Source organism: Pecten maximus, chromosome 1 (assembly GCF_902652985.1).
Source record: "Pecten maximus chromosome 1, xPecMax1.1, whole genome shotgun sequence".
Taxonomy (NCBI): Eukaryota; Metazoa; Mollusca; class Bivalvia; order Pectinida; family Pectinidae; genus Pecten; species Pecten maximus.
The window spans coordinates 35,383,046-35,405,786 of record NC_047015.1 but is presented as its reverse complement, the minus strand read 5'-3'; the positions used below and the strand labels follow the sequence as shown (position 1 = coordinate 35,405,786).

At 37.0% G+C, this 22,741-nt stretch overlaps 3 protein-coding genes across 19 annotated transcripts in view; 1 reads left to right on the top strand and 2 right to left on the bottom strand.

The window, feature by feature from the left end:
* Positions 1-10,175, bottom strand: part of LOC117331842 (nuclear pore complex protein Nup85-like) — a 21,819-nt gene extending 11,644 nt beyond the window's left edge. For 2 of the 3 annotated variants that reach the window (XR_004533677.1, XM_033890796.1), the window contains exons 1-11: positions 10,102-10,134; positions 8,937-9,036; positions 8,664-8,765; positions 7,478-7,538; positions 6,986-7,056; positions 6,643-6,756; positions 4,952-5,073; positions 3,162-3,287; positions 2,801-2,926; positions 2,370-2,501; positions 560-663 (exon numbers count right to left, since the gene is read on the bottom strand). Coding sequence is in view for 2 of the 3 variants with exons in the window: in XM_033890796.1 (XP_033746687.1) it covers positions 560-663; positions 2,370-2,501; positions 2,801-2,926; positions 3,162-3,287; positions 4,952-5,073; positions 6,643-6,756; positions 6,986-7,056; positions 7,478-7,538; positions 8,664-8,765; positions 8,937-9,036; positions 10,102-10,134 (1,091 nt within the window). In the remaining variant the exon portion in view is untranslated. Of the gene's footprint in view, positions 1-559; positions 664-2,369; positions 2,502-2,800; positions 2,927-3,161; positions 3,288-4,951; positions 5,074-6,642; positions 6,757-6,985; positions 7,057-7,477; positions 7,539-8,663; positions 8,766-8,936; positions 9,037-10,101 lie in introns of all 3 variants that reach the window. The other variant, XM_033890787.1, reaches the window with a different exon arrangement.
* On the top strand, positions 10,153-20,609 carry LOC117331855 (ketimine reductase mu-crystallin-like). The gene is made up of 8 exons (XM_033890809.1): positions 10,153-10,342; positions 13,880-14,024; positions 14,533-14,595; positions 15,457-15,558; positions 15,648-15,825; positions 16,977-17,098; positions 17,696-17,780; positions 18,441-20,609. Exons 1-8 carry the CDS (start codon positions 10,191-10,193, stop codon positions 18,497-18,499), a joined length of 906 nt encoding a protein of 301 aa, XP_033746700.1. The 5' UTR covers positions 10,153-10,190; the 3' UTR covers positions 18,500-20,609.
* Positions 19,152-22,741, bottom strand: part of LOC117331777 — a 184,221-nt gene continuing 180,631 nt past the window's right edge. For all 15 annotated transcript variants that reach the window (XM_033890658.1, XM_033890682.1, XM_033890699.1 and 12 more), the window contains one exon: positions 19,152-22,741. In XM_033890658.1, the coding sequence (XP_033746549.1) occupies positions 22,740-22,741 (2 nt within the window). In that variant the 3' untranslated portion in view covers positions 19,152-22,739.

Here is a 22,741-nt window from a genome sequence, read left to right as displayed (position 1 = left end):
ACACTGAACATCGCCCTGTACAGGTAAAAGATGGTTATAAACAGCGAACATCACACTGTACAGATAAAACATAGTTATAGACACTAAACATCGCCCTGTACAGGTAAAAGATGGTTATAAACAGCGAACATCGCACTGTACAGATAAAACATAGTTATAGACACTGAACATCACACTGTACAGGTAAAACATGGTTGAAGACACTGAACATCGCCCTGTACAGGTAAAACATAGTTATAAACAGTGAACATCGCACTGTACAGGTAAAACATGGTTATAAACGGTGATACTTTTATAAACATCCCATTCTGTTCATCTTTTTAATTTTTTCATATTCAAAGGTCCCCAGGTTGCAATTGGTATTTTATTTCAAACAAACTTATCACCGAGAGAAAAATCTTTCTTGTCATAACAATTTAATTTAATTTAAAGGAGTATCATAATGTCAGATAAAATTTATCTTAACTTAGAGAAACCCTTCAAATTTTTAGCAATATCGCTCATTTAATGCCTTTGACCTGCAATCGAAAGAGCAATTGGCACTTGACCCCAGACTTACCTGCTGTCTTTGATGACCTGGTGGATGTCGTACTCCAGTGCAGACAAGAGAATGTTATCAAGCTCCCCAATCCTTGTGTTACTGCGGTACTCGTCCAGACAAGCCTGTACATCAACAAAAGTACCAAACCATGTACACGGATTTGATAAAGATATAGCTTGGTTGTGGTATGAAAAAAACCCATATCTAACTCATACTTATGAGTTAATTTGAAAAAACTCCTACTTCTTGAACTTGTCTCAAAACTTGTAAGCTATTCTTTTGGCAAATGATCAGGACAACAGATTGAGAGGAAGTGCTTTTGATGAAATGGTTATAAGCTACAATAAATCTGATACTTACCTGTATGTGGTATTGTAGGTCGAAGTCTTTGATGGTGGTGTTTATTTATAGTAGTTTGGATCCTTACCTGTATGTGGTACTGTAGGTCGAAGTCTGTGATGGTGGGGTTTAATTACAACAGTTTGGATCCTTACCTGTATGTGGTACTGTAAGTCGAAGCCTTTGATGGTGGGGTTTAATTACAACAGTTTGGATCCTTACCTGTATGTGGTACTGTAAGTCGAAGTCTGTGATGGTGGGGTTTAATTACAACAGTTTAGATCCTTACCTGTATGTGGTACTGTAGGTCAAAGCCTTTGATGGTGGGGTTTATTACAACAGTTTGGATCCTTACCTGTATGTGGTACTGTAAGTCGAAGTCTTTGATGGTGGTGTTTAATAAGAACAGTTTGGATCCTTACCTGTATGTGGTACTGTAGGTCGAAGCCTTTGATGGTGGGGTTTAATTAGAACAGCTCGGATTCTTACCTGTATGTGGTACTGTAGGTCGAAGCCTTTGATGGTGGGGTTTAATTATAACAATTCGGATCCTTACCTGTATGTGGTACTGAAGGTTGAAGTCTTTGATGGTGGGGTTTAATTACAACAGTTCGGATCCTTACCTGTATGTGGTACTGTAGGTCAAAGCCTTTGATGGTTGAGTTTAATTACAACAGTTTGGATCCTTACCTGTATGTGGTACTGTAAGTCGAAGCCTTTGATGGTGGGGTTTAATTATAACTCGGATCCTTACCTGTATGTGGTACTGTAGGTCGAAGCCTTTGATGGTGGGGTTTAATTACAAAAGTTTGGATCCTTACCTGTATGTGGTACTGTAGGTTGAAGTCTGTGATGGTGGGGTTTAATTATAAGTTTGGATCCTTACCTGTATGTGGTACTGTAGGTCGAAGTCGGTGATGGTGGGGTTTAATTACAACAGTTCGGATCCTTACCTGTATGTGGTACTGTAGGTCGAAGTCTTTGATGGTGGGGTTTAATTATAACAGTTTGGATCCTTACCTGTATGTGGTACTGTAGGTCGAAGCCTTTGATGGTGGGGTTTAATTATAACAGTTTGGATCCTTACCTGTATGTGGTACTGTAGGTCAAAGTCTTTGATGGTGGGGTTTAATTACAACAGTTCGGATCCTTACCTGTATGTGGTACTGTAGGTCGAAGCCTTTGATGGTGGGGTTTAATTACAACAGTTTAGATCCTTACCTGTATGTGGTACTGTAGGTCAAAGTCTTTGATGGTGGGGTTTAATTACAAAAGTTTGGATCCTTACCTGTATGTGGTACTGTAGGTCGAAGTCTTTGATGGTGGGGTTTAATTACAACAATTCGGATCCTTACCTGTATGTGGTACTGTAGGTCGAAGTCTTTGATGGTGGGGTTTAATTACAACAGTTCGGATCCTTACCTGTATGTGGTACTGTAGGTCGAAGTCTTTGATGGTGGGGTTTAATTACAACAGTTTAGATCCTTACCTGTATGTGGTACTGTAGGTCGAAGCCTTTGATGGTGGGGTTTTGGTACAACAGTTTGGACACCAGCATGTGGTACCAAGTTTCACACAAGTCACGAAACTCAGAGAACACCTGATCACTACCAGTTAGGATCTAAAACATGAATAAACCCATACAACAAACATATCTGTTAAGATGTTGTCTTTCTTATTATTAACAAATGATTAATATCTGAAAAGCTTTAAAGCCATAAGTTATGAATTACAACATCAATCACAAACTTTAAACAGGACTGAACATTTCTAGCTTTCAATTCTTCACTAATCACTGTAGTCTCCGACCTTGAATTTGAATGAGGTTTGTCTTCTTGTCTTGCTCAATCACTTTCATCATTTGAATGAAATTAAATTAACATTTAATAATTATAATGTATAATATATCATTACATCTACCTTTCCAATTGTTTCCAAATTCCCATGTGATGAAAATTCTCCCTCCTCCAGTCTACGCTCACATTCATCTCGCCAATGTCGCCATTTCATGTCAAATTCAGCGATTGAGTGGCCCCGAAACAGCTGCTGTAAACCAGAATCCCAAAGATCACATTGTTGTCAACAAACATGGTTATATTAATTCTGGTCGGGGAGTTAGTACTGGTCGGGGAGTTAGTACTGGTCGGGGAGGTAGTATTGGTCGGGGAGTTATTACTGGTCGGGGAGTTCACACTGATATCATGTTTTCCCGTATCTATCACACAGACAATGGACTTTGTAAAACAATTGTAAAATTTGATTGTAATAACAGTCAACTTACTGTGTGTTGTGGCATTTTCTTGAGGAGGTCATCCATACTGCTGAAAGCGTTGCTGTGTTTTGATGAGTGGAGAGACAGAAGCCGGCGTACATAGTCTGCCTGGCCTTGGAGGACCAGTCGGTAAATCTGGGATAAAACGGGTATAAGATAAAAATGTTGCCAGGGTTACTGGAATAGCAGTCAATACATCTCTGACATGATGGATATGTTTGTGGAAGATTATTGAAATACTTCTGAATCAGTAAAGCTGCTTGTAAACTTTGGAAAAAAATCAACTTAAAGACAAATCGGTCTATTAACAGTTACATGTACAATCAGAGATAAAATCCAAGATGTACACAAGTTTTTTATTTATATTATAAGATGTTAATTAGGCTCAGCAAACATCTATTTTATGACCCCTAGTGACATCAAAAATGCAAATATTTTACCCCCGATAGAAAACTGGTCGCGTTGTCGGTCTCGCTGTCCGACGAGACAATATTAAATAGGCCTAGTTTTGACAAACAAAATGCCAGTATATCAGTCATGGATCATAACCATTAGATTCTTTTCAAATTAACAAAATTTAATAATAATCTTAATTAATAAAATCCTCATGAAAAACGGCAATGTAGTTTGTTACAACTGGCCTTCAATTCCTGTTGTTATTTCTTCTGTATTTTAGCGACATACAAATAAATATGGAACTGTGAACGATCGCTGGTTTAGTTACATTAGACATAACCGCCATTTTGGCTGATGATCACGTGGTTAGTCATGTGACAGCTGAAGTTATCCCTGTTCCGCTATTTATAGAATTGTAAACATTTTACTACGTAAACACGGTTGGTCTTAGGCTTATATGAAATGTTCATGCATATGAACTCAGGATGAACATATGAGTCTAATACATGTGGATAGTTTATCTGGGGTTGCATGTAAATTTCCACGACGATCAAACTGAATTTTTTACTTTCGTTTTCAAGGCAGGATTGAGACAGAACTACGTAATCCTACGCCAACAAAATTGCATACACTGGTGAGGAATTGTTTATGTTTACAATCTAAAATAATCTAGAACACCAAACATTCATATTTCATTTTAAATAATTGCAGTAAACATGGGAACCATCAGTTAAATTGTGTCAAAATTGCTGTCAAAATAGGAACTATATTAGGCTGCGGATATATATATCATTTGTGTATTACAGAAAAGAGAAGTTGTTAGCCGGAAACAAATGTGTCACCAACAAAATTTACCCACCACGACTATAATGGCAGGTGCCAAAGGCATCCTGACGTTAAAAATTATAAATTTCTCAGTGGTGTCTAACAACACACAAAATAATTTATGATGAGATGAAAATAAAAAGTGTTTCTGGGATAACAAAATGGGTCGAGGGGTTGGGGGAGGACTAGTTGGGTATTTTATTCTTTTACATCCCATCAACAAATTCAGGGGTGGTGTGGACAAAGAAACACACTGTTAAAGTATGTCTCGAGGAGTGATGCAGAAATAATGTGTCTGGTAAGGCAACATGGATACATTGTCTCAATACTTGATTTGATGTCTAGATATCCTTACCGTATCCCAGTAGAGTGGATGGTAAGACAACATAGATACCTGTCTCAATACTTGATTTGATGTCCTTACCGTATCCCAGTAGAGTGGGTGGTGAGACAACATGGATACATTGTCTCAATACTTGATTGATGTCTAGATATCCTTACCGTATCCCAGTAGAGTGGGTGGTGAGACAACATGGATACATTGTTTCAATACTTGATTGATGTCTAGATATCCTTACCGTATCCCAGTAGAGTGGATGGTGCTCCGGCTGCTCCTCCTGGATAATTTCCAGAAACATTTGTTCTCCTGTCTGAAAGTGGAACCGAAGCCATTCCAACAGGGGAGCAATCACTAATCCACCTGAAATATAGAGTAGTTTTCATCACGACTAATTACAGCTAACTCTCACATCCAACAGCTGATGGAAACGTCTATTAGACTAAACAAAATTAATAACTGGGCCATGATTCATGGCCCAATTTTTCTAAAAAGAGAGGAGGGCATGTTTTTTTTTTTGATTTTTCAAACTAATCATTATCCATTTTCAAATTAACTGCTTCAAAATGTGGGAAACAATGATTTATCATGGTTCTTTGTTTCACATTAATGAACATGTGGGCTAATTTAACAGTTAAATATAATGGATATCACAGGAGAAAGGTTTGCTGGTGATGTTATTTACCACTCACTCTATTCCTGAAGAATAATGAGGGACATGGTTCTTTATTCAACTAGGGAAAATGTATGAGATGAGGGGCCTTTTTTCACTTCAAAGCAGATAAGGAAGGGCCTGAGAACCAGTTGTTACTTATTGTTTTGCCTTAGTGAGAGGATGAATGGTACAAAAAGGGTGGTATCTCTGCATATAGACGGGCACAAAACACAAATTTATGTTACACTATAATCCGAAGAGTGTCTGACACACAAAAATTTGCATATTAGGCCAAATAAAATTAATTTCTTGTTTCTCAGGCCCGCCCGCATCCAATATGAACCCCCCGCACCACTCACTTTTTATTGAAATCAAAAAAATAAAAACGTCCGCGCCGAAAAATAAATTCCGGAAAAAAATCCGACGTTAATTGCCGCAATATCTGGAACTTGCCCGATCCGTGTTTTAGAATCTCCCAAATCAGATCATTGAAACGTTTGTTTATCTTTTAGAAGCTTGATTTTTCGATTGCACATGGTAGCAATGATTTCCATTCAAATATCTTTTTCTGGCAGTGTTATTTTACCCTGGACAATCATATCGAATTATAGCGACACTTATTCGTTTGGCGAACTTTACAAGGGTCTGCGCGATGGATCGCTTGGTCCCGACGACTGGTCGTTTCCGCCAAAATTCACGGATCATGATGTGTCGGCCGCGATCGGCAAACGGAAAGCTGATGTTTTTGATAAAGTAATGATCGATGTCTTTGAAGGTAAACGAAGCAACAAAACTGTTTGGACATTATGTAAGAACCAAATCTTAAAACATAGGGAGTTCCTGATCACTTGTGTACATCTGGTGAACATTGAACATAAAATTGTATTTCAATTGTTTTTCAATTTAAATTGCAAGTTTAATACCAGAAAATAAAGACAATAGTTTAAAATTAAGATTTCTTTATTCATTTTATGCATTTAACAATTGACACAATTTCAAATCACATGATTCATGTATATGTATCATTATGTGACGGAGAGAAAAAAAATAAAAAAAGTCCCTCCCTCATCACATTTTTAGGTAGTAAAAAAAAAAAAAAGGCCTCCCTCCCTCATCCTTTTTTGGAAAAATGTGCCTGAGAAACAAGACATTAATTTTGTTTGGCCTTAGATATGCCCTAAACAAACTGACGGACATTATAAAAAGCTTTAGATCTAGTACTGATGGGGAAAAAACAGTACTGATATATAATTTAGTTCTTCTGTCAACATACTGACCTGCCGGACTATCGATGAAGAGGATCTCACACAGACCCCAGATAAGTTCAGCCATTTCTAGCAACTGTAGGTGTTCAAGGAAGCCCTGTTTCTGCTCTTCATCTATGGTGGAATCTGTAACAAAAACGTTGTTTATCAATCAAGATAAAAGGTACACGTTTATGTCGTTAATTTACAGTAAAACAATATCCACGGCTAATTTATATATATAATGATCATGGTGATATTCTTGGAATAATCAGTTTAATTAATCATGTTTATGGAATTCCTTACAAGCACAGAGGTCAACACTATAGGTTGTCAAGTGCTTCATTTTTAAAGTTATCCATTACCACAGACACACCTGCTAATATCTTTAGTTCAAGGCTATATGCTTTCAGTGAGGCCCGATACTGCTTGCTTGATCGTATGATGCTGAAAATAAAATCAATAGGACTTATAAACCACTGTTTGCCAATTCAAGAATTTCACATTGTCAATTTACAGCACAGTTTTCATAAAATTCTAAATTTCGTAAAACTGAACAAAACAACAAATATCTAAATCTGGCAGGAACACAGCACATTGATTATACCATATATCTAATGTCATAAGGGCATTCGGTAGACAAAACATATATTTGTTTCTTTTTATCCTACATACACCCTCTAATTTTCTATGTCACCCTTCACTGTTTACAGAAGTTTTCAAAAAGCACTGTTTAAGGCCATAATCATTCTCCAATACAACTGTTAAGATATGTCTGAAAATAACTTTTATATCTACATCCCCTTAACGTCATAATCATTGATTCTATCATGATGCATATTTTAAATGGTAAGGGGGGATAACTCACTGAGGATGAAGAGCAGCACCTGATGTCTTCTTCGCTTGTTCCTGTAGACAGGTGAAAACATCTGCAAGTAAAAAGCAATTCAGATACCAACATTTCTGAAAAAAATAGCCTACATTGAAAATAGGATGGCCTCAAAAACAATCCAGTAATTTCTCACCTACACACCATTTTAGCAACTCTCCAATGACAAATAACATCAGGAATAATCAGTAACATGATCCAGACATTCTGTCCTAATGACTAAGGCAAAAGATTCCAAAGCATTGCTCACAGTGACCTAATAACCCACATTTGATACACTTCATTCCACCACCTCAAAATGTAGACAAACTTTCATCAATCGTCCATCTCCTGGTGTGAGATGTAGACAAACTTTCATCAATCGTCCATCTCCTGGTGTGAGATGTAGACAAACTTTCATCAATCGTCCATCTCCTGGTGTGAGATGTAGACAAACTTCCATCAATCTTCCATCAATCTTCCATCTCCTGGTGTGAGATGTAGACAAACTTCCATCAATCGTCCATCTCCTGGTGTGAGATGTAGACAAACTTCCATCAATCTTCCATCTCCTGGTGTGAGATGTAGACACACTTCCATCAATCTTCCATCTCCTGGTGCGAGATGTAGACAAACTTCCATCAATCTTCCATCTCCTGGTGTGAGATGTAGATAAACTTTCATCAATCTTCCATCTCCTGGTGCGAGATGTAGATAAACTTTCATCAATCTTCCATCTCCTGGTGTGAGATGTAGATAAACTTTCATCAATCTTCCATCTCCTGGTGTGAGATGTAGACAAACTTCCATCAATCTTCCATCTCCTGGTGTGAGATGTAGATAAACTTTCATCAATCTTCCATCTCTTGGTGTGAGATGTAGACAAACTTCCATCAATCGTCCACCTCCTGGTGTAACACTGAGACTGGTAATCATTGTTATGTATCACCCCTTTTAGCTTGAGATAGTTTTAAACATCGATCCATGCCCCTGCCATCACTTTGATGGAAAATGAACTTAACACAAACCATAACTGACTAAGAATTATATATTAAGGTAAGTCTAAATGTGACAGAAGGACAGGCCAAACAAGTGACCCTACTTTTACATGTACATGTATATTAGTAACATAAATATATGTACATCTCACTTTAAGCCAGAGAAGAATCAATGATGTTTTACTCACTATGAGATTCATTGACAAGTTTTCTGAGAACAGGTCTGTGTAAGTCCATGTCCCATCTCACTTCTCTTACCATTTCTTCCTTCATCATTGCTGGCCGCCTTTCTGTATAAAGAAATAAGAAATTAATATTTAGATTTTTTTTAGGAAATTGACAAGTGTTCTCTGCAGACTTGAAAATTAAATATCTGCAGGATTCATGGACACAAAATAAAAACCTGATATACCTTATCTGATGATGGAAGGCCTAAAATGCTGATTGCATTTATTGCTTACCATTCAACAAAACTGCTTTTTTTCCTGGGAACACAAAGAACTGATTTCCACAGCCCCAAACCGCTTGCAAGCCATGGGAACATGATAGGTCATTAATTGCCTGAAAATACAAAGAAAAATCAACGATGTCAATAGATTAACTTGGAAAATGAAGTGTATAGCATTGATTATGCTACAAAATTGTGTTGTGGCCATATGTACATGTACAGTAACTATTAATTGCCTCGTACAACGTATCAGTTTACATGTGTCGTAATTGTAGCTTGTATCAGCCATTTTAACTATTAAAATCTAGTGTTTTTCTTGCCTATATTCCCAATTGTGAATGCAGTTATGTTTCTGCAATTCTCAATGAAGTCATTAAAATTCCCCAAATCTTTAAATCTGATGTTCTTTTTTTTATGTGACGACATGTTACAATAACAGCATTAAAATGCCACCTGTGCAATTTTCTACAAATCGTTGTTTTGCTATCTCTATATATACTAAACGGATGGAACAAAGGGAAGTAACTTTGATAGACTGGAATGATGGTTATATATAATTAGCATCTCTAGATCTGGAGTCAGAAAAAATTGTTGTGCAACTCTATATAGATCTACTTCCTGTTGCAACGGTTCTGTTTGGATTTGGAAAATTACAGAAACACATATACAGATTGTTGCGCATTCAGATGAATAAGATATCAAGAAATAAGCAAATGAATCTGAAATTGCAATTTCCTTTAAGAAAAAAGGTGATTTTACAGACATATGCACAGGTGACATTTTAATTCTAATGCCGTTATCGTAACAATCAAGTACACGGATCATGTACCTACTGACCATAACTCTGTCAGCTTTAAAGGCGATATTAACACCAGAACCCTTCAGATTAATGACATCAGTTAACAACCACAACAGTATACTGCTGTACTGTATTGTGGTCAAGAAGCGGACACGCTTACAAGAAGACCGATAACTGCTATTGTATCAGATAGGATATTCTGAAACCTTTTAAAAATCGGAGTTATCGATGTACATAAAAAAGAGTTTTTTCTATACACGAAGCAGAACGGAAAATCGGACATATACGACAAACAGCTTCCGTAAAACAACATATGCTAGTGTTTAATTTTGTATCTGCGATAAAATACGCTATCACAAAAGAAACACTTTAAACTTACACAAAAGTGTGGTTCTCTTTCCCGCTCCGCCATATTGGATTACCTTCAAAATTGAAGAGTTCCAATTAAGTGACCGTGAAGCTCTCAAGATGGCACTGAAGTGGGTATCTGGGGATCAAGTTAAAAATGTCCTCACGTATGAACATTTAATCCCTGAGATGGAAAAGGCACTTGCCCAGTTCTCCCAGGGATCAGTGGTTCAACCCGTAAGGACAGTAGTACCTGTCAGCAAAGCCAATGGGTAAATATTTTGTAGTTATATTTATCAAATGGGATATCGAAAGTAGAATTAGCACTAGTAGACTTGCACAGGTTCCCACTCACATTGCAAGTTCCTCGACGATGCCATTGTTAAAGATCTCTTACACGTGTTTATGTCGAAGATCACATATTATATTAATATCCGGGTTCATATGTTAGTTGGACTTTGGAATTGCATGTTCAAATGGATCTCCACATTAAATAAAAACAAAAAATCAGTGTCCCTTCAAACATAAGGTCTCACCAAAACAAAGGTTTCATCATCAAAGCTGTCTATATGTATTTTTTATATATTGCGAATTGTTTGAAAAAAACTTGACCTTATCATTATGAAATATTCTTCACATCGGTAAGTATAAATGAGAATACAGTAGCCTTTGGTACATCACAACCATGCAGTGTAGCAATTAATATCAATTTGAGTGTGATGCCCTTTTCAGTGACAACACTTCGTCACCTTCATCAGACAAATGACCAATGCAGCAATATAAACTGAGGTGTTATAGTTAAGTGTATGAAATCGCAAACAGATTGATATGTCGTTTGTGTCTACACTATAACGTTTGTATAAGCAGGTTACGAGGTAGCAAATAGTAAACTGTATGTAGTGCATTTAACTGTTCATTGAGTATATGTGTGTAGCAGGCCGGGTTTTAATTGTAAATTGTACATAGTTGTATGGTCACCTTCTAGCTTCTGGCTAGGGGGAATTTCCCTTTAGCTCAGTCGGTAGAGCGGTGGACCAGTAAGCCGAGGGTCGCGGGTTCAATCCCGGCTGGCTGCACACTATACTACTCCTTCAACTTTTACATTGGTGCCGCAGACCACTCCAAGTGGAAAGCAAGAGGCTTCCTTGGAGAGAGAACCTGGGTTGGTGTGTTCTGGGGCGAACACGTTTGAAGGAGGGAGTAGTGTAGCAGGCCGGGTTTTAATTGTAAATTGTACATAGTTGTATGGTCGCCTTCTAGCTTCCGGCTAGGGGGAATTTCCCTTTAGCTCAGTCGGTAGAGCGGTGGAGCAGTAAGCCGAGGGTCGCAGGTTCGATCCCGGCTGGCTGCACACTACTACTCCTTGAACTTTTACATGTGTTATGCATTTTATTAACCTTGGCTTGTGGGCAATGTTAAAGTTTTATTGAGAAAGCTAATTAGTCATTAATAATTGTTTTGGTTGGAAGCTATAGATTAAAGTGACTGTGAATTTCTTGTGGGGAAGTCTAGTCTGTGACATAACTTGTTGAGGACTGATAAGCTGACCTATGTGTTAATTTTAGAAGGTTTCATGCATAAAGGTCAATCTAAAGTTTCCTTATCAGCAGCCCCCTTTTAGTGCTGCAGGACTCTGCCAAAGGGGACACATTTAATCCAGGGAGTTTGGAGAGAATGGTCAGTAAAAAATTGCGAAACAAGTTATATTAACTTATATTAATCATGCTTGTTGGCCCAGATGAAAGCACAAGGGGGGTCTTACTGTGGGAGAAAACCGGAGTACCCAGGGAAAACCCACGAAGGTCAGGCAGGTGACCCCATACCTTTTCAAGTCCGATCGGGGAATCAAACCCCGGCCGCCTAGGTGAAAGGCAAGTGTGTTACCACTGTGCCACCCGACCACCCAGAACGTTCAGTAAAGAGTAGGGAGTCGGGTAGTCAGACAGTAAAGAGGAGGTCTGCATGGAGTTTTGAGTATACTGTATTTAATGTTTTAAGATTTTAGAGTTGAGAAGATAGACCAGAGATCAGATAGAATAGTAGTTTATGAGTAGTGTGTGGTAGATAGTGTAGTTTTAAATAGTGTCAGTGAAAAATTAAGTAGATGAACATGTAGAAACAAAAGCTACTATAAATATTGGGTTCCCATGCCATTTGCCCACCATACATCTTGCTGCCATATCGACTATAACAGCATTAAAACCACTGTTCATTGTTTAAGTAACACTACTGGCAGCGGAGGAATACGTTTGTTATATACATGTACTTAGAATAACTTCCACCAGATTTCACAAAACTGTCAAAAATTCAACAAAATTTCTGAGGCCTGGGACCAATTTTCCAAAAAGACTAGACCCTGGATTAATCTATTCATATACAGCATAGGACTGATACCAGTGTATGCATGTACATAAAAAATTAATGTAAATTTAAGCCACACTATATTAATGTATTCACATCACATACTGGATCATATAAAAATTACTGTTTAAAAGTGTGTTGATAATGTGGCTGCAAGCATTAATGATATAGACCCGAGTTGTATCAAAATTGCAGTATAATATAGCATAGAATAGATTTGGTTTTACTAGTAAGAACTTGATAAATAGCAAATTGTTTTTCTGAAGCTAAAAGATTTTCAGTTGCTAATTTTTGTTCAAGTTTCACATTCAATGACCTAAAGCTGTGTTGAGCTTTAGAATTATAAACGCTCTGATATAAATATTGTTGTAATACTGTGTAACATGAATTACTGGTGTGTTCTTACTTTTGTGGTTTCTACACTGTTTTAGGTAATCTACTAAAGCCTAAAGTTAAAACTTTCGTGTGGAAATAAGATATTTTAACTTAACTTTGTTGTATTTATTACACTCTCATCTGCTAAAAGATATCCAGTTTTCTGATGTTAAGGGGCTGCAATAGCTCAGTTGGTTAGAGTGCTGGCCAAACTACCTCAGGTGAGAATCTGAGGTACGTGGTTCTACCAGCCCTACTACTTGGTTTCTGTTTCTCAGGAAGTAGAGAAACAGGCCGGTCCCCGATCTTCACTGTTGTGGTTGTGTCTCAGCTTGGGACTTATTGCTCATGATGGCATGCTATGAGTCGCGATCCTGTTTGATGTTCAGTTAGGTAGTCACCAACTACTACAAGGAGACAGGGCTGACTCAAAATGACCCTGGCTGTTCACGGGAAACCCAGCAAACAAACAATTGAAAGCTTTCTGATGAAATGATGACATGCCTGATAAGGTGTGTACACACACTATATTTAGGTAGACAGTTGCAGGTTTAGAATATCGAACATATTTGCGGGACCTTTTCTGGCATGTTATCAATCGTAACAAATTTATTTGCTTGATTTAAACATATTTTATTTTCAAATATACAAATAAGGCAACTGATATTGTTTGATGTTGGAGGAAAAAACCAAAATGCCATCCGTAGGAAAACAATTAACCCAACAGACATGCTTGGCTGTATGCACTCACGATAACATTTTCGTGTCAGCACATTGGTGATCACAGCGGCACTCAAAAAGAAAGCTCTGCTGTTGCTCTGAAGAGCACAATTTGATCCAAAAATGAGAAGGAAAAATAAATAGGAAATTTATTTTGAAACCCTAAAGATCTTTTATAAATGTTATGACTATCTTTGGGGAGAACTTTGTTCTTTATGTAGGAACTAATTAGGTTATATAAGGAGGGAAGATACTATCAGTTGTAGAAATTGAAATCTGTTTTGTTTTCAAATAAAGAAATAAAGCTAGTATAGAATCATTTTGTAAAAGAAATTTTTCATGTATTAATATAGGTTCCTTGGTGTCATGCCTGCCTACAGTCCAGATCAGGAAGCCTTAGCCACCAAACTTGTCACATTTTTTCCAAACAACAAAGATGCACCCACCCACAACGCTGTCATTGTTATGTTCAATCCAGACTCAGGAGTGCCAGAATTGGTTTGTTCATATCCATCCAGTTGTATAAATGAATACCAGCATACTGGGAAGTAATAATCTGTGAACTACTAACTTGCTGTATCAGATATTCCTTACTCCTTTATATTTACATTTCCTCCGCATTTCTCCATTGACACAATGCTAAGAGGCATTTGCCACCATACGCCTATAACACCCAGTGCTTTAGGCTATAACACCCAGTGGGTCATGTGACATTAAAAAAGGCGGGATTTTTGTTGTTGGTTCAGTTTTTTTCAAAGTTGACGGAAATGGTAAGACAATGTAAATATAAGTATTGAGCAGTGGTTTTATGTTGTTATAGTCGATATGGCAGCAAGATGTATGGTGGGCAAATGTAGCATGGGTTCCCATGCCATTTGCCAACCATACATCTTGCTGCCATATTGACAATAACAACATTAAAACCACTGTTCATTGCTTAAATAAACTCAATGTTCAGGTACATGGGACAAATGATATTTAACCTGATCAGTTTTTGTTAAAACAGTTAATGGACGGAGAGGTGATTACAACGATGAGAACTGCTGCTGTATCCACCGTGGCAACAAAGGTCAGTTACCATGGAAACCAAAGTTGCAAAGGTCAGTTGTATTGGGTCAAGATGATCCACAGGTGTAAGCATGTTAATCTCACTTTTCTGTTCTAGATTCTGTAGATTCTGTGTGGAGATGACCCCCAGTTGTTAATATGTTGATTTTGTTTCCCTATCTATATTTTTGTGTGGAGATGACCCCCAGTTGTTAATATTATGATTTTGTTTCCCTATCTATATTTTTGTGTGGAGATGACCCCAAGTTGTTAATATGTTGATTTTGTTTCCTATCTATATTTTTGTGTGGAGATGACCCCCAGTTGTTAATATGTTGATTTTGTTTCCCTTATCTATATTTTTGTGTGGAGATGACCCCCAGTTGTTAATATCTATATTTTTGTGTGGAGATGACCCCAAGTTGTTAATATCTATATTTTTGTGTGGAGATGACCCCCAGTTGTTAATATGTTGATTTTGTTTCCCTATCTATATTTTTGTGTGGAGATGACCCCCAGTTGTTAATATGTTGATTTTGTTTCCCTTATCTATATTTTTGTGTGGAGATGACCCCCAGTTGTTAATATCTATATTTTTGTGTGGAGATGACCCCAAGTTGTTAATATCTATATTTTTGTGTGGAGATGACCCCCAGTTGTTAATATCTATATTTTTGTGTGGAGATGACCCCAAGTTGTTAATATCTATATTTTTGTGTGGAGATGACCCCCAGTTGTTAATATGTTGATTTTGTTTCCCTATCTATATTTTTGTGTGGAGATGACCCCCAGTTGTTAATATGTTGATTTTGTTTCCCTATCTATATTTTTGTGTGGAGATGACTCCTCAAGTGTTCCTGTGGTGATTTCATTTCTCTTACAGATTCTGTGTGGAGATGACCCCCAGGTGTTGGCGATTTTAGGATCCGGGGTTCAGGCACGGTCTCACTTCCAGGCCTTGACATCTGTATTCTCATTCAAAAAGGTAAATTTCCTGATATTATTAAATATTGATTTATAATTGATTCACAGCAGAAAAAAACTAACAAACAGTGACTTTTTCTAATGTTTCAGACAAATGTTTGGAGTAAAACTCCATCAAATGCACAGAAGCTGGCAGCGGAGATCAATGGGACGGCTTGCAACTCAGCAGAAATGGCAGTTAAGGATGCCGATGTTATTATCACAGTGACTTCATCCTCAGTTCCAGTTCTAAAAAAAGAATGGGTCAAACCAGGAGCTCACATCAATGGTAGAGTATATCAGCCCCGATATATCCTTGTAATTATTCCTGATATTGGTATAACCAGTTCTTACTTTGATCATGCATTATTACAATCCTTACCTCAAACCGTTCAGTAATGAGAAAACACCCCATTTTAATAGAAGTCATTTAACAGTAAAAAAAAAGTGAAAGATGGGAGATAACTCTTAACTGTATATATATATATATATATATATAACTACTGGTATTACCATATCACCAATGGTAGTGTATCTTTCAGGGGCCGCGGTGGCCGAAGGGTTAAGGTGTCCAGACACTTTATCACTAGAGTCCACCTCTGGGTCTGGGTTGCGAGTTCGAAACCTACGTGGGGCAGTTGCCTAGGTACTGACCGTAGGCCGGTGGTTTTTCTCCGGGTACTCCGGCTTTCCTCCACCCCCTAAACCTGGCACGTCCTTAAATGACCCTGGCTGTTAATAGGACGTTAAACAAAACAAACCAAACCGTATCTTTCATATACATGGGGTAGATTTGTATTCTTTTGTTTATTGCCCCATGAACAGCCAGGGCCATTTTGAGGCGGGGTCTCCTTGTAGTAATTGGTGACTACCTTACTGAACAACATATTGGAAGTCCCGCCGCATGCAATCCAGAGCAATTATAGGGTAAATTGTCTTGCCCTAGGATGCAACCACGGCAGCAAGACATGTCTGTTTCTCAGCTTCAGTAATGCAAACTGACATGGGTAAAGAGCATCAAACCATGCATCTCGGATCTTCACCTGAGGTTACGTGGCCAGTGCTCTAGTTGACCGAGCTATTGTGGCCCCTAATATGGGGTAGGAAGGGAAAAAATACTTTCAAAGATAGGTAAGGATGGTGGCAATACAATTATACAATGATTCTGATATAATCTTCTCTTGTCAGCTTTCAACTTTCTTGTGCTGTATCCCACTACGTGATGGTATGAGGCTATTAAATTAGTGTGGGACCCCTACAGAACTTCTCTTCTTTCAGCCCTTCCTTTTTAGGTGATGTTTGTGTAGGTATTTGTCTTCAGTTGACCTTACAATGTTGAGATGATAAATCTCAGAAGAAAAGACACATTTACAGGAATAGAAAGTTAAGAGTGGATAGCATTTTAATATTGAATGAGAACAGGGGATTTTATCATTTCAGCTGTGGGTGCATGTCGTCCAGACTGGCAGGAGATTGACCCTGCCTTGATGAACTCAGCAGTGCTATTTGTGGACAGTCGTTTGGCAGCTCGTAAGGAGAGTGGGGACGTCATACTCTCTGGGGTATTGTTTCACCAGAAGTTTATGATATAGCTTAACTATTTTTAGCTCACCATGATCCGAAGGACCAGAGAGCATATGTTGTTGCATGGAGTTTATCATCTATCATATCTGTCCATCAACTTTCATAAGAATTACTACTAGTCATGAAGGACTCAGTGGATTTTGACCAAATTTTGTCAGAGGTATCTTTGGGAGAATGGCAACAATTTTTATCAACAGTAAGTCTAGCACCCCTGGGATCTGAAGGGGCCCCAATAGGGGATATATAGCAAACCCCTTGAATGCCTTCTTGTGTAAAGAGGAACCAATAAATGGTGCATCTGGTCCCCCTGGAGCCTGAGGGACAGGGCTTAATTAGAGAAAGGTAGCAACATTGAACCATCATTGGAAGCTTTATGTTAATTAATGGAAAGTGCTGACTGCTGTGCATGATACTGAAAAGTAGATCAAAGGGTGAGAACTTATTTATGATATAATAACGTATGTGAGAGCATTTCCCATAATCATTGGAGTGGTAAGAGATGCAGGCCCACTGGGGCCTCTTTATATATATATATTGTTGTTTATGTTGATGTCATATATTTGTATGTTTCAAAGGCGGAAGTGTATGCTGAACTAGGAGAAGTCATCAACAATGTAAAGGAGAAACCTAAAGGGGAGACAACTCTGTTTAAATCACTTGGTAAGTTACTAGTAGGTTAAATGGAACAAACAGCAACCATAGTCCAGGGTCTTTAGTTCCTAAAACGCCTCTCAATATAATGTACATTCAGAGTGATAGGAATAATTCTCAGGACAATTTAATAACATACTGGAGACAGATATCCATCCATAACTTTGATAATAATATCAATACTTTGGACTTGAAGAACTTTAATTTAGTCTATCTATATTTTATCTGCCAATAATTTTACGAGCTGGCAAATTCACTATACAACTCATTATATACCAGTCACAGCACCAAATCTTAAATAGATGATGTATTGAATGTATTGGGACTTTAACTAGTGGGCATTTCCTCTCTAGCAAATATCCTACCACTAGGCTTAAGGAAAATAACGACAAACCTGCAAAGACAGTAAGATATTATGAATCCCCATTTTAGTGATGTCCGAGTTCTATATGACTGGGGAATGGGAAATTTTGTTTTTGTTTTTAAAATAAAACAAGTGAAAAAATGTGATCTCCCTAGTTTGGAAACTGGTGAGGAGGGTTGAAGACATTACTTAATTCCCGTTATATAATACAAATGTGTTACCTACACAGGTATAGACAATATCAGTACCCTGTAAATCAAAATTAAATAATTGTAAGTTCAATAATTTTCTCCATTTTTTTGAAGGTTTGGCAGTGGAAGATGTTTTGTCTGCAAAATTGGTTCAGGACTTGATAACAGACTGATTTGATTTGTGGTCATTTTGGGAAAAAAATGCCGGTATGTCAGTACCTCTATAATCAGGAACCAAGTTAGCCAGGACAATGTTAGCCGGGACAATGCATGCTACTTGTTGGTTTACCAGTATAAAGGAAGCTTTTTTTTGCCGAAAACAATGGGCATGATGGTAAAGTAATCCATTGTTCTCGGCCTTCCTATCAGTATGGCCAGTATATGTTATTTGTGGATTTACAGTGTAGTTGAAACTATTTAAATGCTGCCGGTATGGAGAAAAACTGAAATCTGAAATCAGAAATGTTTTAATCAGCTCGGTGACAACAAGGAGACGCTGATGTCAATGTTTTAGAGGGAAAATTTGATCATGTTGGCACCAGTAAATTAACTTGGATGTTTTGTGGATTTGATCTTTCATCAGTTCATGCTAAAACTGAAAGTGCTCCATACCAATACAATTCATCAGTTAGGTTTATACTAATTGGTAAAAATGGTGCTTGTAATCAGATGAATTTAAACAAGGATGAACATACTTGTTATGGACAATGCAATTTACATATCTTGTTTTTTCTTGCAAATAAATAATATGATCTACAAACATGAAATTCATGATTTGTTGCAAATGGTACCTTTTATTACCGATAAAAAACAACAAAGACAGAATCATTATGTAGATGGCTTTAATCTACCCACCGAAGAGACTTATAATTACGAGAGTGAGGATGTCCAGTCACATGTTACTTCACTACCGTCAAACGACCTTGAAATATCACAAATAAATAACATGGGTTATATCTACAATAGGGTCAAGCTTGCAGGAGATACTTTTTTCAATAAAAATACAAAAAAAGTTTTTAAGATTATCAACTTTCTTTTTCAAAATGTCTGGCTGTTAATTCTGTAAACCAGATAATATAAACACAACTAAGTTTCACTTCACAAAAAATATCACTAGAACTTTTATAAGTTCATCTTTTCAAACTTTTCAAAATTAGTTCACACAAATAATTTGACAGGAAATGATGAGAGTATCTGCTAGAGAAACAGTAAATACTAGGTATGTGGTATTAACGGACAGTCACAACCTGCCAACATCATGTCCCAGATGGCTTCAAACTGTATAACACAAACTACCGACATCATGTCCCAGATGGCTTCAAACTGTATAACACAAAACTATGGACATCATGTCCCAGATGGCTTCAAACTGTAACACAAACTACCAACATTATGTCCTAGATGGCTTCAAACTGTAACACAAACTACCGACATCATGTCCAAGATGGCTTCAAACTGTAACACAAACTACCGACATCATGTCCTAGACGGCTTCAAACTGTAACAAACTACCGACATCATGTCCCAGATGGCTTCAAACTGTAACACAAACTACCGACATCATGTCCTAGATGGCTTCAAACTGTATAACACAACCTACCGACATCATGTCCCAGATGGCTTCAAACTGTAACGCAAACTACCGACATCATGTCCCAGATGGCTTCAAACTGTAACACAAACTACCGACATCATGTCCCAGATGGCTTCAAACTGTATAACACAAACTACCGACATTATATCCCAGATGGCTTCAAACTGTAATACAAACTACCGACATCATGTCCCAGATGGCTTCAAACTGTAACACAAACTACTGACATCATGTCCCAGATGGCTTCAAACTTCACAGCGACTTCACTTTTAGGTTGAGTTACTCTTTATTTAAATTGTTCAAATCTGACATTGGTAGTTTAAGCCGAATTGTATCAAATGTTGAAGGTTCAAACATACTGTACAAAATATTCACTGAACATTAAAACTCGTGTCAAAACCTAGAAACAAGCACAGCGATAGTATTGGAAGTGCATCAGACACTGAAGTGCTCGGTAAAATTTGTGTTTTTAAAAATGATGCAATATTGGTAAGCTTTCTCTAGATATCAAAATACTCCATGAGTAAATTGTCACATCAATAACAAAGCTAAGTGTGATTAAATTTTAAGAAAAAAATCTTGAAATTCAAAAATGTCTTCATGTTTACTACTGAGGAAAAATATTTATTGGACAAGAAACCAATTACAGTTAATGAAATGATTAAAATGTAAATATTCAAATTATCCATGTAAAAAATGGCAAGACAACTTCAGCGAAGAAAATAACTAAGTTTTGGGGCTTCAAAGAGTTCTTCCTGATTCCAGGTTGGTTACAATATTTTTGTTTCCATGGTGATGGCAAACAACTATTAAATACAGTGTCCCTCCGATGTCTAAAAAACTAGCTTCGTTGTAGAGGGTTGTCTGGATTTGTGAGTATGGTATAAAATATAGCTAGCTCTACTAAAGCCCCAGCTATCAAAATTGCCTCAAATAATACAGGGTTACCAGTTTACATAGGTCATATATATTATAACAATATTCTCTCTCTCTCTCTCTCTCTCTCTCTCTCTCTCATTTACAACATATTCCCTCCGTATCCATTTGACCTTGACTTTGCTCAATGACAAAGTTATGACCTTGTATATAAAACTTGACCATTAAATGCATCACAACAATAAAAGACTGTTAGATTCTTACATTCACATTGCATAGTTAGGGAAAAAAACCTACCAACACATTTCTCTTTTAAAAATCAGATTTAACGAGCGATCTTATAGGACTTTCAATTGATCCATATGGCACTTTCACATTTAAATTAACGGCAAATAATATATTTCAATCATTTATTTAATTTTGTGTGCGTCCATAGTGATCAGGTATTTGTGTAACCCTCCTTGTTATTTACAACCAAAAATATTGGATTTTTTCATTGATTCTTAGTGTAAAAAATATTAAGAGATAAATAAATCAGATTTGATTTAATGATATTCTAAAATATATTATAATTGTTTTGTAAAGATTAAATTGTGTGACACACATACATATTTATATGAAGTTAAACTGTACGACAATAATAAGTATATAACAGCAGATGAACACCTATATCAGCATTAAATAAGCAGTCCCAACTCATATCAACATTAAATAGACCAGGGAAGAATGTTTAATAATAGATAACGTGAGTGGTCAATTGTTAAATAATAGATAACAGCTAATACTGTTTTTAAGGACTGAATTTTATCAATTTTCTGTTTGCTTTTTCTTCCTGATAATAAAACACTTTTTTTTTCTCAAACACAGTAAAAATCCGAATCAGAAACACACAACTTCAAAATTGAGAAGAAAAAAAAACTACATTTACACATTACATCAAAATCAACCATTTAAATTTATGATTCACAAAAAATGGGATAGGTACTTATATAAGTCTTGTTTACACAAATCTCCATGTCAGGTAATCTCAGGCTGGCTCTGATGACTGACAACATTTCAAACATTATTGAACTCCGATAATCTCTTTCCTGCTGTTGAGAATTTTTGGTATCAGGTATTTAAAATAGCTTCACAGAAAATAAACCATGTATCATAACTTTAAATTCAACATATGAATTTCTCAGTCAGTATCAATACCCAATCAAATTTGGTCAGGATTTATAGGACTACCTGCCATTTTAAATGAAGGAGGCATGAGAAACCTTGAGGAGGGGCCATGACTTATGAAGATCCTTACTAAATGTCAATTCAATTTGATTTGGAACAATTCATTTATGGAGATGACCCATGTTGAAATGATCTGTCCTATATGCCTCAAACTGCAGCATGATGGAAGTCTAAATGAAATCATTAACGGTGATTCCATATGTTATCATTCACACAAAAAGCAACAAAGATTAAAGTTGATTTGATTAAAGGTCGTGACCCTGACAAAACAAACACAATGCAGACATAGATAATACTCCTTTTGAGAATAAATAGATGTAGGCAAACTACAACACAATTTTTTTTACGCGTATGTCCACAACACATGATTACAGCACACACGTGTATGTCCACAACACATGATTACAGCACACACGTGTATGTCCACAACACATGATTACAGCACACACGTGTATGTACATTTCCTGCGTCAGTCTTTAAGACATCCCTTGTACATCCACACCATGTGCAGCCATCAATAACTGGTTCTCAATGTGCTTTGTTTGTACAATACGGCTGCTCCAATACACATTCTCGTCATTATAGCACTAGCACAACACCACAAGGCACGTGGGTTGGTGTTTGTCCTCAGTTACCTCCCCTTTCTGTACATAATCAATGTCCTCCCACACAACGAAATAAAATCAATCCTTAATTTATGCAACCATATGTGTTCATC

Bases quoted from the DNA above. Each gene is read 5' to 3' on its own strand.
- LOC117331855 (XM_033890809.1), top strand. From the start codon at position 10,191: ATGGCACTGAAGTGGGTATCTGGGGATCAAGTTAAAAATGTCCTCACG. The intron at 15,559-15,647 runs GTAAATTTCCTG...CTAATGTTTCAG, and splicing joins CTGTATTCTCATTCAAAAAG to ACAAATGTTTGGAGTAAAAC. The intron at 17,099-17,695 runs GTATTGTTTCAC...TATGTTTCAAAG, and splicing joins GGGACGTCATACTCTCTGGG to GCGGAAGTGTATGCTGAACT.